Source organism: Podarcis muralis, chromosome 13 (genome assembly GCF_964188315.1).
Source record: "Podarcis muralis chromosome 13, rPodMur119.hap1.1, whole genome shotgun sequence".
Taxonomy (NCBI): domain Eukaryota; kingdom Metazoa; phylum Chordata; class Lepidosauria; order Squamata; family Lacertidae; genus Podarcis; species Podarcis muralis.
The window spans coordinates 3217527-3233301 of NC_135667.1; the positions used below are offsets into that span (position 1 = coordinate 3217527).

Genomic DNA, 15775 nt, shown 5'->3' on the forward strand with positions numbered 1-15775 from the left:
ACCTGTGGCACGCCTGCTTTCTCGTAGAATTGTCCAGATGGAAAGGGGACCCCGAGGTGCCATCTAGGCCAACTCACTGAAATGCAGGATTCCTGCCCACAGCCGCCCGTGGCTGGACTCGAACCGCCAACCTTCCGGTTAGCAGCCAGGCGAACTGACCCTCTGCGTCAGTGGGAAATGATGTCACACACCGGTTAAAGGCCGTAAGAACCAAAGACGTCAACAAGGACCCAGGAAGCGGGTTAGGGACTCGATCCTGACTTTGGAATCGGCACCCTTGGGAGAAAAAGCCTCATAAAAGCATATTTATTTCATTTTATTTAAAAGCTCTTAGCATTTTTTAGCATTTCTAAGCGGTTACACGAGGAGATGTATCCGTTTATTAAATTTCTGCACAGTCGTACCGGGAGTGCGTTCGGGTTCCGAAATGTCCAGGAACCAAAGCGCGGCTTCCGATTGGCTGCAGGAAGCAGCTCCTGCAGCCAATCGGAAGCCGCGTCAGACGTTCGGCTCCCGAAAGGACGTTCAGAAACCAGAATGCTCACTTCCAGGTTTCAATTGTTCGGGAGCCAATTTGTTCTGGAGCCGAGGCGTCTGAGATCCAATGTACGACAGCATTTGAGAATCACAAAGGCAGTTTGCAAGATAAAAACGCACAATGTAATAACCAGTGCTTTTTTTCTGGAGGTACGCAAAGCCCACATTTTTTGAATCTTTGTACAGTCATACTTCGGGTCACAGACGCTTCAGGTTGCGGACCGCCGAAAGCCAGAAGTACTGGAATGGGTTACTTCTGGGTTTCGGCAGCCGAGCATGCGCAGAAGCATTAAATTACGCTTTGCACATGCACAGAAGCGCTAAATCGCGCTTTGCACATGCACAGAAGCGCTAAATTGCGCTTTGCACATGCGCAGAAGCACCGAATCGCAACCTGTGCATGCGCAGATGTGCGACTGTGGGTTGCGAACGTGCATCCCGCACACATCACGTTCGCGACCCGAGCGTCCCCTGTACTTTTGTCCATTTGCTGTATTTATTTCCCTCAATTTGAACTACAAAATGGTGATTTTTCAAAACGAGAGTACCCCTAAACATTCTCTTTAGGAAAAAAGCACCGGCGATAGCAGAACAGGACAGTTTTTGCAGGCACACAGATTTCTTTAGAGGCCCGTTTCCGATTTAAAGATCCGGCGAGTTGCGAAGAGAGGAATTTGGTGTGGCCCTTAAGGAAGTGAGTTTGTCTGCCCAAATGAAATTTGGAAAGGGAGCCCCAAATGTCATCTAGTCCAACCCTCCTGCGATGCAGGAAAATCGCATCTTGCAGGGTCCCTCGCAGATGGTTGTAGACTTGAAAGGGACCAGCAGGGGTCATCTAGTCCAACCCGTTCCGATGCAGAAACTGCAAGCAAAGAATCCCTCCCTCCCAGGTAGTCCATATGGTTCTGTTATCCATTTCAGGATCTAACCCACTCCCCCACCCCACCCCTCCCAACCTGGTTTGTCTCTAACCAACCTTTAATTTCACAGCATCCGGTTTCTCTATAATTCTGTGTCATATATATAAATCTATTATATATATATATATATGCTTTTTTCGGTGGGGGGGAAAAGGAAAAATAAAAATATCCCAGCAACACCACACACACACAAGCCCAGGAGAAAACAAAACCTTTAAAAAAACGAAAATTGTTTGTATTTTGCTAAAAGAAAGAAAAGAAATATTGCTTTTTTCCCTTTTTGCTGAAGCAGACGAAAAACGAAACGCAAAAAAACCGATCTCTTTTTTTTCTTGATCTTTCTCTCTCTTTTTACCCCCTTGTCCCATTTTTCTTTTTTCTTCTTTTTTCTTGCTCTTAGGTCCGCTCACGAAAAAGCGTGAGGAGGTGTCAACTAACAATCCCTCTCCAGACGAAGGTATTTTTCCTGCATGTTTCACAAATCTTGCTTTTTTAAAACAAAAAAACAAAACAAAAAAACAGAAACAGAAACAAAATATTTTCCTTTTTTTATTTTTGGTTTTGGTTTTTTGGTTTTTTACTTCTTCTTCTTTTTAAATATATATATATATTGATTAAAAAAAGAAAAGAAACCAGAACAAATAATATATAAACTTTTGGAAAAAAAGCAACCCTCCCCCTCCCCTCTTTTTTCCTTTTTTTGGGAAAGCGCACCCCCCCCTTTCTTGTTTTCCAAAATCATCACAATTTTCGCTTCCTTCTTTCTTTACCTTTTCCTCTCTTTTTTTTTCTCCTCCTTTTTTTTGGAAGGGAAACAAACAATAACAATACCACCCCCTGCTAAACAATCCAGCTAGGGCCAGATGATGAACTGAGATTTAGAAGAATTTTTGTTGCAAAGGGAAGAATTTCATTTGGGATCTGGGTGTGTGCTTGTATTTGTGGGTGGGTGTGGGGTGTGGGGAGGTGGATGGTATCCCCTCTGTTGTAAACAAAATGTGCCCTTCTTCCCTTATGGGGTATCCAAGAGCCCGTATAGAGTCCTTAAGAGGGTTCCCTATTGGTAGGAGAAAATAACAGAGGCCAACCAGAGAATATTGAGAAGCAAAGCGGCTCGTAAGCCTGATCTTTATTAAATTGTTGCTACAGGATGCTCCCCTCACACGCAGGAAAGGAGGAGGACCCAGAACAAAGGTGTGCCCGCCCTTATATAGACATTTTAAATTGCCTGCCCTGGAGTCCAAGACCACCCCCACAAACATCATACCTACATCACAGAAAAGGCGGTCTACAACAGAAATCTGAGTGCGTTGTTTTTACCCTGTCTGCCAAGTTATCTGATAATGCCTTATCTGATTGCCTTTCCTGGTAGTCCGCCCATTCCTTTGAGATGGTGATTTTCCAATTCCTGTAACAAGGAAGGTTTTTTTCCCCATCTCCTCCCTCCTTGCAGAGAAACATTTGGTCAGTTTGGGAGTCAAAATGGTTTCAGGGCGGTCTTCCTGTGCTGATCTATGTACATGCTTGGTTGGTACATTTATGAACATTTATTATATATTAAGACCTTAAATTTTATTATTACACCACCAAACCAAACCAAGCTTTGGGCCTGTTTCCCATAATCCTCCTCGCTCACAAATTCCAAAATAAAGTGGCTTTTTTTTGGTGGAGAAAAGCCCACGGGGGGGGGGGGGTGTTGTTTCCTCTCGTTTTCTGAACTTGGCAACTTTTAATTCATTGTGAGAGAGGAACGGGCTTCGTGGGATGGGACTCTGGTGTTCTCTGGTTCCCATTGTTTTCTTGCCTTTTCGAACTTAAAAATATATATATTTGGGTTATTTTCCCCCTAACCAGGGTGTCCCTTAAACAAGCCATCACCACCCCTTAAAAGTCCCCAGTTGTGAAACGGGGAACATTTATTGTCACTCCCAAACTGACGGAATTAAAGCCAATGGTGACCCAATTTCCCTTGTGCCCATTTTACAGAAAAGTTGCTCTGCTCCCTTGTTTTCTTGGTCAGCAGCTGAGAACGGCTTTCGTCAGCCAGATGTTGATGTACTACAACTCCCATCAGCCCCAGCCAGCGTGGCCCAATGGCCAGGGGGATGATGGGAGTTGGAGTCCAACGAGACCTGGCTCCCCTTCCGCCGCTTTGCACCAGGGCGGTGTGGGAATTGTAGTTCAGGGATGTCAAGAAAGGAACTAGAGAGTGAAGGAATTGTAGGTGCTTTGACTGTTTGGTTAACAGGATACGGCCGCAGCTTCTCGTAAGAAATCTTGCGTATTTGGGAGAAACGCAGAAAAAAACCCATGCCTTGCGCCATTTTCCCCATCTAATCCAGTGTTACCCGTTCTGGCTGGCAGCATCTCTCTGGGTCCCTGGCTGTTTCCTTTTAAAACGGAGACTCTGTCGGGGTTTGAACCCGCAACCGTCTGCATGCAAAGTGCTCTGGCCCCCTTGAGCAAAGGGGTCCGACCCCCAAAGCTAACCGATAAATACTTTTATGCGATAATTCCACCGATTTAGGGTGCAATGATGCGCCCATTTAAAGACCAAACAAGTTAAGAATTACCGTATTTTTCGCTCTATAAGACGCACCAGACCACAAGACGCAACTAGTTTTTGGAGGAGAAAAAAACAAAAAAAATATTCTGAATCTCAGAAGCCAGAACAGTGAAAGCAACAATCCCTCTTGCTGTTCTGGCTTCTGGGATAGCTGCGCAGCCTGCATTCGCTCCATAAGACGCACACACATTTCTCCTTACTTTTTAGGAGGGACAAATTGAGTCTTATAGAGGAAAAAATACGGTATTTTCCTTTTTTGCCCCGCTCAGCAGTGGCCTTACTGTTTTCCATCGCCTTTTGCCCCAAAACTATCAGACGGTTGTGTTTCGGGTGACCCTGCGGAATTATATCTCTCACCGTTCTGGCCAAGCAGGGAATTTTCGTGAAATTTCCGGAGGAGAAAGGGGGACGTCTCGCTGAAAAGCCGTCTGCGAATATCTTCCCTCTCTCCCCCTTTTCTTTTTGCAACCACAACCCTTTATTTCGCCCAGACTGGAACGGCGCTGCTGAGAGTTCGAATTTGAGGAAAGAAAACGCAGGAAAGGGTTTGGGGTTTTCTGTTGTTTTTTTAAAGGGTCCTGCAGCAAATTATTGCGCAGAGGGAGCAGGAAGTCGGTGGACCGGAATATTTTGGGTTTATTAGATGGAGCGGAGAAATTGGACTCGTGGGCCCTGGTATACGCGGAGGGTTATTTCGTACCAACAAGAGTCCAAACTGCAACTCTCCCCCAGGTATTTTAATCCCGTGTAGGAAAAGAAAAATGATTTGAAACAGTGGGAAATCCTCTGCTGTTAGCAAAATTTGCACACCGGTTGTGGTTCCAGCCTCTCTTTGCAAGGCTATGGAGACCGTGTTCGCTCGTAAATGAGCTACTGGATACCCTTAGTCCTCCGATAATTTGCCCAGTCCTCTTTTAAAGCCATCTAAGTAGGGACGCGGGTGGCGCTGTGGGTAAAAGCCTCAGCGCCTAGGACTTGCCGATCGAAAGGTCGGCGGTTCGAATCCCCGCGGCGGGGTGCGCTCCCGTCACTCGGTCCCAGCGCCTGCCAACCTAGCAGTTCGAAAGCACCCCCGGGTGCAAGTAGATAAATAGGGACCGTTTACTGGCGGGAAGGTAAACGGCGTTTCCGTGTGCGGCTCTGGCTCGCCAGAGCAGTGATGTCACGCTGGCCACGTGTCTTCGGACAGCGCTGGCCCCCGGCCTCTTGAGTGAGATGGGCGCACAACCCCAGAGTCTGGCAAGACTGGCCCGTACGGGCAGGGGTACCTTTACCTTTACTTTTTGAGTTGGTGGCCACCCTGTGGCAGGGAGTTCCACAGGTTAACAGCGCTTCAGGAAGAAAGGCTATCTTTTATCTGTCCTGAGACTTCCAATGTTCAACTTCATTTAATGTATTTTGAAGCTCTTGTTGGAAGCTGTCCCAGAGTAATAAATTTTATTATTATTATTATTATTATTATTATTATTATTATTATTAGTCCTACTGCCACGAGAGAGGGAGGAAATAATTTTCTCTGGGCCATGCATACTTGACTTCTATCATGTCGCCTCTTAATCGTCTTTTCTCTACATGAAAAAACATCCCAAACCCTTCTGCAACTTTTAAACTGACCTCAGTTTCCCATTTCGTCCAAATCTCCGGAACTGTGGTTTCCTCTAAACTGTTGGTTTCAGAACAAGCCAGTATGTCAAACCCACAATTTGATTGTGGTCCGTTTTAACAAGCCACGGTGTTTCCAGGAAACCGCAGTTTGGATGTAATGGGGTTGGGGGACTGTGGTTAGTTTAAGAGCGGAAATTGACACTTCTGATCTCCCAGAACCTGAGGCTCGTGGATGCAGAACCATTTGCGTGTGGTTTTTATTGTCATAAAAACTAGGCAAATGGAAGCGGAGGAAAGAAGAGAAAGCACAAAGAGAAACGCCTTGTTTCGCATCCAATGCCACACTTACTGATGGTGGCAGAATGAGGCGGTGGAACAGTTTCATTTTACTTATTTAAAATTTACACACTGCTTGTTTGTAAAAAAAAAAACAAATAAATCCTAAAAAAACAAGTTTACAAGGAGAAGAAAACAATAAATTTGCCAGGAAGAACAGTAAAAAAAAGAGACTCTTTAAAACAAACAAAAACCAGCAATAAAGTAAAAACAGATTAAAATGTACGTTCTACACATCTGTGCAGGCTTGTCTGAACAAAAATATTTTTTTTAGCTGGCCCCGAAAAGAGCCCAGCGAAGGCACCTGCCTGGTGGCAATAGGCAGGGAGTTCCACAGGCTAGGTGCTGCCACACAAATAGATCAACAAGGGTTTACCTGGGGTGTAGAATGGGCTGCACTGCTTTAGGCTGAAAGAGAAGGGTCACATTTTTTACAATCTTCTACTAGATTGGGGGGGGGGGGTATCTAAAAAAAACCTCCCTGCAAGTAGAAATCTAGCAGAGCAGGGAAGACACTGGTTATCTGAAAAAGACTCCCTGCAAGTAGAAATCTAGCAGAGCAAGGCAGACACCGGTTATCTGAAAAAAGACTCCCTGCATGGGGAAACCAGGAAACAGTGCCTGCTCAGGATTTTACCATTCAACTAAATAGATAGAGTTTGGTGGAGTTTTGGCAGGGAAAGAATTTGGGGTTCACCGTATACTTAAGAACCCCTTTCTTGTCCCATCCTGTGGCCTCCTCTCCAACATAGGGAAAAGGAGAACTTCCTCCTCTGGAAAGCAGAGGGGGAGGAAAGAATCCCATCTCTTGCGGGGGCGCAATTAGTGCCAGCACCGTCCGTTAAGAGTTTGGGTGTCATCTTCAACACCTCCCTTTCCATGGAGGCGCAGGTTGCAGCTACAACAAAGGCGGCATTTTTCCATCTCCGCCAAGCTAAGCAGTTGGCTCCTTACCTCCCTCGCCCTGATCTGGCCACTGTGATCCACGCGACGCTCACCTCCAGACTGGATTATTGTAACTCGCTCTATGTGGGGCTGCCCTTGAGACTGACCCAGAAACTCCTGCCGGTGCAGAATGACGCGGCGAGACTCCTTACGAGGTCTTCGCTGCGAGATCACATTCACCCGGTGCTATACCAGCTGCACTGGCTCCCGGTGGAGTACAGGATCAGGTCTAAGGTGCTGGTTTTAACCTTCAAAGCCCTATACGGCCTAGGAACCTCGTACCTACGGGACCGCCTCTCCTGGTATGTCCCACGGAGGACCTTACGGTCTTCAAATAAAAACATCCTGGAGGTCCCGGACCACAGGGAGGTTAGGCTGGCCTCAACCAGAGCCAGGGCCTTTTCAGCCGTGGCCCCAATCTGCTGGAACGCTCTGTCACAAGAGACCAGGGCCCTGCGGGACTTGACATCTTTCCGCAGGGCCTGCAAGACGGAGCTGTTCCACCAGGCCTTTGGCCAAGGCACAGCCTGACCCCCTCCTTTGGCAATCTTCACAGAACTCTAGCCCAATGGTTGCCATCAATTTGATTTGAATTAATTTTAGAATGAAATGATTTTAGAATGTCGTATTGTTTTATTGTTGTTAGCCGCCCTGAGCCCGGCTTCGGCTGGGGAGGGCGGGATATAAAAATTTTATTATTATTATTATTATTATTATTATTATTATTATTATTATTAATATTATTATTGAATTAGTCGTAGAATTAAAGAGTGGGGACACCAGGGGTCATCTAGTCTAACCCCATGCATTGCAGGAACTGCGGCTGTTTTGTGAGTTAGTCCAGTTAGTGAGCTAAGATTGTGACCTGCGTTGTTCAGCCGAAGAGTACGAATTTAGAAAATCCTGGTCTGAAGACAAGGCACACCCTTCTGAACACTTCCTGTGTGTGTTCCTGAGCACGTGCAGAGTTTTTCTTTCTTTCTCCCGTACCAATGTAGCCATATTCTGCCAGTACAGGACAGGTGTTTATTTCAAGTATCTATTTCTGCATATGTTTCCTTTATAAAGGAAAGGGCTCCAAATTGCTTATTATTTAAAACAGCAACAACGTTTCAGAGGTGTAGGTTAAAACCAAGAACTGAAACAAAAAATGCAACTTAAAACCAGTAAAACAGCGGCGCAAAAGCAAATGAAATTTGGAAATCAGAAAAAAATGAAGGCTGGGGCATGGTCTCCTGGGTCGAGGAAAACCTGGGCACATAATAATAAAAATAATAATAAATCTTTCTTTCTTTATCCTTTTTATTTCTTGAATTTATAGCCAGCCGTTCCTCCCTGAGGGTCCCTGGGCTACAAACGGAGATGCAATTGAAAAGCAAAATGCAAAAGCCTTGTAAAACAGGTGGAAACGTTCTAAAAACAATTGCATCTAAAAGCAATTACAAGCTAGAATCTGCCCCCAAAGCAATTCCAACTAAAAATAAAGCTTCTTGTCCAAAGATTTTGGCGGCGCCTGGGACCATATTTTGTACCCAGCACATGTCTGAAGGCGGGTTTGGGACATGTATGGGACACGGGTGGCACTGTGGGTTAAACCACAGAGCCTAGGACTTGCCGATCAGAAGGTCAGTGGTTCGAATCCCTGCGACGGGGTGAGCTCCCGTTGCTCGGTCCTGCTCCTGCCCACCTAGCAGTTCGAAAGCACCTCAAAGTGCAAGTAGATAAATAGGTACTGCTCCGGCGGGAAGGTAAACGGCGTTTCCGTGCGCTGCTCTGGTTTTGCCAGAAGCGGCTTAGTCCTGCTGGCCACATGACCCGGAAGCTGTACGCTGGCTCCCTCGGCCAGTAAAGCGAGATGAACGCCGCAACCCCAGAGTCGGTCACGACTGGACCTAATGGTCAGGGGTCCCTTTACCTTTACATGTCTGAAGCGAATGGCGTTTGCTGCTTCAGGTGGGGCCAGAGCGAAGGACGACCCAGAGATCTGGGGCCATATCCCACCTGAGGAAAAAGGTCTTCAAAATCAAATATCCCTGGGCTATTTATTTTTTTCCTTTTAGGGCAGCTGACATGGGGTTCGTTTAAAACAACGCCACAAAGCGCAAGAGGATACAGCAGAGGATTCAGCGTGGAACGGGTCCAAATTCAGAGCGGAGGGCTGTTTAAATGCCTTGGAGGGAGATTATAGAATTGTAGAGTTGGAAGGGGGCGCCGGGGTCATCTAGCCTGACCCCCCGCTTATTTACCTATTGTTCGTTTCGTTTGGCAAAACGCGCCTACCGCTCGATGGTGAGGAGAAGGAAAAGGTCTCAGAGCGGCTTACAGAAAGGATAAAGTGATAAGAGGATGGGTAAAAGCAGCTTTTTAAAAAAACATTTAGGAATAATGGACGAAAGATAATTCAGCATCAACAATAAGATAAAAAAAAACACAGATTAAAACACGTGCCAACGGCCTACGTGTCTTAAACAGGCTTGCCTAAACTAAAATATTTAAAACAGGCTCCCCAAAAAGTGTGGAACCTGATATCAAGTGGCAGGGAGTTCCAAAGTTATTAAATTTGCATCCCGATATATATATATATATATAAAACAGCATATCTGTTGGGGAAGACTTCTCACAGCGGCCAACCAGATACCCCAAGGGGAAGCCTACAAGCAGGACTCGAACACAGGATCTGAGCCTCGTTCCACCTGCTGTTTCCTACTGGTGGTAGAATATAGCCATTGCACTTATTATTATTATTATTATTATTATTATTATTTAATGCCCTTCATCCGAAGATGTCAGGGTGGTTCACAAGATTGAAATACAGCATAAAAGCACAAATAAATAGTTAAAACAATAGCCCCTCTCTCCCACATTTAAAAATCTATGGAATATTAAAAAGACACAAGCCGGCTTGGAGAGGAACGTTTTCGGCTTGCCCCTAAAGATGTCGAATGAAGGTGCCCGGCTGTCCAAAGCTGTCTCCTCTTCCGTGAATTGGTCCAGTCCTCTTTGAAAGCCATCTAGGTTGTCTTCCCGTGGCAGGGAGTTCCATAGTTGAACAACGCTGAACGAAGCATGAAAAAGGTCTTTTTTTAATCTTCCAACGTTCATGAGTTCCAGTGTTGCCAGAGAGGGAGGCAAACTCTTTCTCGGTCTCTATGCAAGGCCTAATTTCACGGATTTTGGCTTTTTCTCTGAAACCAGAAATTCCCAAACGCCACAACCGCCCCCCGTCCCCTCGATCATTTGGGTTGGCCTTTTCTGGACCCTTTCGCAGCTCTGCTTTGTGGGTTGCCACCGGCAATCCGTAAGCCGAGCAAAAAGGTCAGCAACATATTCATCTCCCCACTTTGGAGCCCCCTCCCCTCCTGCGAAACATCTGGCAAACAGCTGGTCCACCCAGAATTTCTCCTCGAAACACCCACAGCAGGGCGAGGGCTCACCGCAGCAATCCTCAACCGGGTGCCCTCCAGATCCTTCAAACATCAGCGCCCGTCGGCGGCGCCCGCTGTACTACAACTCCCATCATCCCCTGCTGGCTGGGGTTGATGGGAGTTCCGCTCCAAAATATCTGGAAGGGGAAAGGCTGGTTTACTGTATTGAAACGACTCAAGGGCCACCCAGTGGTTTTCATGGACCTGCCAATCTTCACGCAACAAATAACCATCGAGTTGCATGGGAATTGCAAGGATCTTTGGCCCAACATGGGTCTCGAAACCACAACCTTGAGATTAAGTGTCCCGTGCTGTAATTAACCAGTGGAACTCCCTGCCACCAGACGAATTCTCCCACAAATGGAATACACCTTCAAATCAGGATCGGAGAAATCGAGGAATATCCGCGGCTCTTGGCCAGGATGGCTGTGCGCTGACCTCCACGGTCAGCGGCAGCGACGCTCCTGGATTCCAGCTGCCGGAAACCGCAGAAGGCAATCGCAGGTCTTGTGTTCGAATCCTGAATGCTGGCTTTCCCACAGGTTGGCCACTGTGAGAACAGGATGGGCCGTCGGCCTGATCCTGGCATTTCTAAACATTGACTGGAGCGGGTGGGAGCTGGAGTCCCAACAGCAGTGCGGTGTAGCGGTTAGAGTGCTGGATTAATAATAATTTTATAATAATAATAATTTATTATATATACCCCACCCATCTGGCTGGGCTTCCCCAGCCATTCTGGACGGCTTCCAACAAAATATTAAAATACCATAATGCATCAAACATTAAAAGCTTCCCTAAACAGGGCTGCCTTCACATGTGTTCTAAAAGTCTGGGAGTTGTTCTCTTTGACATCTGGTGGGAGGGAGTTCCACAGGGCGGGCGCCACCATTGAGAAGTCCCTCTGCCTGGTTCCTGTAACCTCACTTCTTGCAGGGAGGGAACCGCCAGAAGGCCCTCGGAGCTGGACCTCAGTGTCCGGGCAGAATGATGGGGGAGGAGACGCTCCTTCAGGTCTACTGGGCCTTTGAGGCCGTTTAGGGCTTTCAAGGTCAGCACCAACACTTTGAATTGTGCTCGGAAACGTACTGGGAGCCAACCGGTGTTATGTGGTCTTGGCGGCCACTCCCAGTCCCCAGTCTAGCTGCCGCGTTCTAGTCTAGCCCCACGTAGAGCGCATTGCAGTAGTCCAAGCGGGAGATAACTAGAGAAGTCCAAGTTGCCCCATTCAGGACCAGGGAATCCTCCACACCTGCCTGCCTCCTGTCCCCCAAAAATAGTACTTCTGTCTTGTCAGGATTCAACCTCAATCCGTTAGCCGCCATCCATCCTCCAACCGCCTCCAGACACTCACACAGGACCTTCACCGCCTCCACTGGTTCTGATTTGAAAGAGAGGCAGAGTTGGGTATCTTCCGCATACTGATGAACACCCAGCCTAATGCGAGGGGGACCAGGTTGTCCAAAGTCAAACACACGTGTGTGGGGTGGTGGTTGTTTTTTTGGAGGGGATGCTATGAGTCACGAATCCCTTTCCTTTGGCCCCACCCTCTTCCCCATCTGTTCCCCTCAGGAAAGGCGGGCGGGGGGGAGGGGCCGAGTGGAAACCGCTAATTAAGACCTTGGTGCGTCTAATTAACGCTCTCCCCTTGCAGCGAATTAATTAGGCTCCAGGTTGCCATGGAAATGGGATGTGACCTAGAAACGCAGGCCGGGGCTTGAGGAGAGGGGCTGCCCTTTTTTTCGCGTCTCCCCTCCCCCCCAGGGAGGCATGGTTTGGGGGCACAGCGGGTCACAGCCCCCTAAGCCCTTTCACCTTATCCCAGGGGCCAAAGACGGGCTGAGGTGTCGCGGGGGATGGAAACAGGGACAAAAAACACCACAAAAATCCCAAAATGAGCACCCCTCCATTGGCTAAGCTTCAACCATCGTCCTTTCATTCATCTCTGGCCTGGGACCCAGCTCACCTGCGGACCCCAAACACACCTGCCCCACCAGTTCCCTGGTCATCGGTTTGTGGGATTTGGGTCTGGGGTCCCGCCGGGATTCTGGATCTCGTTGCAATAGCGCCTCGTAACCCTACTGATCCGCTGGGGTTCCCAGCCAAAGCCGCATTCGCACCCTGTCTTTAAAGCGCCATGGCTTCCCAGAGAATTCTGGGAGCTGTAGTTTCCGAGGGAAAACCCTTTTGTTCTTCCCCTTGCAGGCCTGCAATTCCCAGAGTTCCCTGGGAAGGGACATGGAGTATCAAAATTGGCTTCCCCCAAGGAATCCTGGGAGTTGCGGTTCGGTTAAGGGTAGTGGGTGTCGTGAGGTGACCCCCCTCTCTGAGCTACAGTTCCCAGAGTGACTTAACACATCCACCCCTATTTTCAAGGGACGGAGGACTGTAGCTGTGTGAGGGGAAGAGGGGTCTCCTCGGGGTGCTCAGCACCCTTAACCCTTCACGCAACTTGACTCCCAAAGGCCCAACAATTTCAGGGGCCCCGCGAGCGCCTGGTTTCGAGAACTCACGCTGCCCGTTCTCCCCTGTTCCCATCCCACTCACCTCCCAGCTCTCCTCAGCTACCGATTCCTGCTCCGTATTCATGGACTCTCAGAACCGCAGAATCGGAAGGGGGTCTCCCAAAGGTCATCCATCCCAACCCCCCGCCATTCGTGGAACAGCAGCGCACAGAGAGGAGCTGGCGTGTCTGCCACGCGCTAGGGGAGAACATCTCCGTCCTTCTTCCCAAAGAGGAACGGCAAGAGGCCGTCGCGGAGGGAACGGTCCCAGCCTCACGGCACCCATCTCTCCCTTCTCGCCCCGCAGATATCCGGGACAGCGGCAAGAAACCGGTGATGCTGTTCATCCACGGCGGATCCTATATGGAGGGGACCGGGAACATGTTCGACGGCAGCGTCCTGGCCGCTTACGGGAACGTCATAGTCGTCACCATGAATTACCGGCTCGGCGTGCTGGGTAGGGGGGCTTCGCTGGGGTGGGCTGGGGGAACGGAGCCCAAAATCTTGACTTCTTTCTCTTTCTCTTTCTCTTTCTCTTTCTCTTTCTCTTTCTCTTTCTCTTTCTCTTTCTCTTTCTCTTTCTCTTTCTCTTTCTCTTCCTCTCTCGTTTCCCCTAACATACCATGTTTTTTGCTCTATAAGACTCACTTTTTCCCTCCTAAAAGGTAAGGGGAAATGTGTGTGTGTCTTATGGAGCGAATGCAGGCTGCGCAGTTATCCCAGAAGCCAGAACAGCAAGAGGGATTGCTGCTTTCGCTGCGCAGCGATCCCTCTTGCTGTTCTTCTCAGATTCAGAATACTTTTTTTCTTGTTTTCCTCCTCCAAAAACTAGGTGCGTCTTGTGGTCTGGTGCGTCTTATAGAGCGAAAAATACGGTACATAAGTGTGAGAAGGGAGCGATAAAACCTCCGCATAAAACCTGGTTTCGTTTTCCTCTGCCGTTCTCGCGTTGCGTGCGTGCCACCGGCTCAAAGCGTTCGTTTTGCCTCAATTCAGATCGAGACTGGTTTGGCGGGGAGGGCAGGAACGGACGCCTAAAAATGCAGCGCTTTCTAAGAAACGGCCGGATAGTTAAAAACAAATCGCGGCCGACAACTCGTGTACAGTGCGGTGCGACTTTCAGTCTATGGTCACGTTATAACTTTTCTAAAGTTTTAAAGTGTTGTTGTGGGCAATTTCCGTGCTGGTAATTTTGTCGTTTTCTCTCTTCTTCTTCTTTTGTAAACTGGTTTGAGCTTGTTGCTTTTAACACCCAAGCAGTGTATAATCTTTAACTGAAATCAAATGAAATAAATACACGAGACAAGGCAGGACGGATGCAGAGGCGGTGGGAAGATGTGTGGGAAAGCCTTTGGGTGTCTTGGTTTCTGCCTCTCCTGCGAAGGACGTATTTTGAAAAATCGGAGAAATGAAAACCGGTGTTGCGTTCTGGAAGTCGTGCGCGGCGAGAGAGAAATCTGGCCTCCTGTTCTGATCTCGGAACAGTTCTGTACACGGTTCCGTGTGCGGCCAATCTGTTCCCTGCCCATATGCCAAAAAGTAAAGCAAGGTGTTTTCTTAAAACATATTTCTTTCTGCTCCGAATTGACCCTCATGGATATCCAAGCCGTGAAGCACCTTTGCCCTGGACTTAAAATAGCGGTGACAGCTCAGTTGCTAGAATCTTGATCCCAGGGTTGTGGGTTCGAATCCCATGTTGGGCCATAGATTGCTGCATTGCAGGGGCTTGGAATAGATGTCCCTTGGGGTCCCTTCCGACTCGCCAATTCCGTGATTCCGCTTGTACGTTCGGATAAGTGTTATGTGCACAGGAGAGCCGTTAGGAACATAGGAAGCTGCCGAATCAGACCTTTGGGGTAGCTACGGGACCGCCTCTCCTGGTATGTCCCACGGAGGACCTTACGGTCTTCAAACAAAAACATCTTGGAGGTCCCGGGCCACAGAGAGTTTAGGCTGGCCGCAACCAGAGCCAGGGCTTTTTCGGCTGTGGCTCCAATCTGCTGGAACGCTCTGTCCCAAGAGACTAGGACCCTGCAGGACTTGACATCTTTCCGCAGGGCCTGCAAGACAGAGCTGTTCCACCAGGCCTTTGGCCAGGGCACAGCTTGACTCCCTCCTTTGGCAATCTTCACAGAACTCTAGCCCAATGGTTGCCATCAATTTGAGTTGAATTAATTTTAGAAATGGGATGCGGGTGGCGCTGTGGGTAAAACCTCAGCGCCTAGGACTTGCCGATCGTCAGGTCGGCGGTTTGAATCCCCACGGCAGGGTGCGCTCCCGTCGTTCGGTCCCAGCGCCTGCCAACCTAGCAGTTTGAAAGCACCCCCAGGTGCAAGTAGATAAATAGGGACCACTTACTAGCGGGAAGGTAAACGGCGTTCCGTGTGCTGCGCTGGCTCGCCAGATGCAGCTTGTCACACTGGCCACGTGACCCGGAAGTGTCTTCGGACAGCGCTGGCCCCCAGCCTCTTGAGTGAGATGGGCGCACAACCCCAGAGTCGGACACGACTGGCCCGTACGGGCAGGGTTACCTTTACCTTTACCTTTTAATTTTAGAATGAAATGATTTTAGAATGTTGTACTATTTTATTGTTGTTAGCCGCCCTGAGCCCGGCTTCAGCTGGGGAGAGCGGGATATAAATAAAATTATTATTATTATCATTATTATTATTATTATTATTATCCACACTGACTGGCAGCAGTGACCCTCCAGGGTTTCCAGCAGGTGATATTCTGAGGGACTGGACCTGGCACCTTCTGCAGGCAGCGCAGCACTACTCCCTGAGCTATGCCCAAGTGCCCTTAAAATAACACAAGATTCTAGCCCTCTCTGCTCTGAAGGAATGGTTGTAGTAAATAGGAACATAGCAAGCTGGAGTGTTACTGGAGGGGGGGGGACACATTGTGCTCCTTCTGGCGTAGTTTGTCCACCTTTTGGCC

At 48.4% G+C, this 15775-nt stretch overlaps 1 protein-coding gene across 4 annotated transcripts in view; it reads left to right on the forward strand.

The window, feature by feature from the left end:
• The window catches only part of NLGN2 (neuroligin 2), a 71441-nt gene that overhangs the window by 33856 nt on the left and 21810 nt on the right, over nt 1-15775 (forward strand). For 2 of the 4 annotated variants that reach the window (XM_028703614.2, XM_028703610.2), the window contains 2 exons: nt 1858-1914; nt 13143-13292. In XM_028703614.2, coding sequence (XP_028559447.1) covers nt 13172-13292 — 121 coding nt within the window. In that variant the 5' untranslated portion in view covers nt 1858-1914; nt 13143-13171. The remainder of the gene's footprint in view (nt 1-1857; nt 1915-13142; nt 13293-15775) is intronic. The other 2 variants (XM_077916800.1, XM_028703612.2) reach the window with 2 other exon arrangements.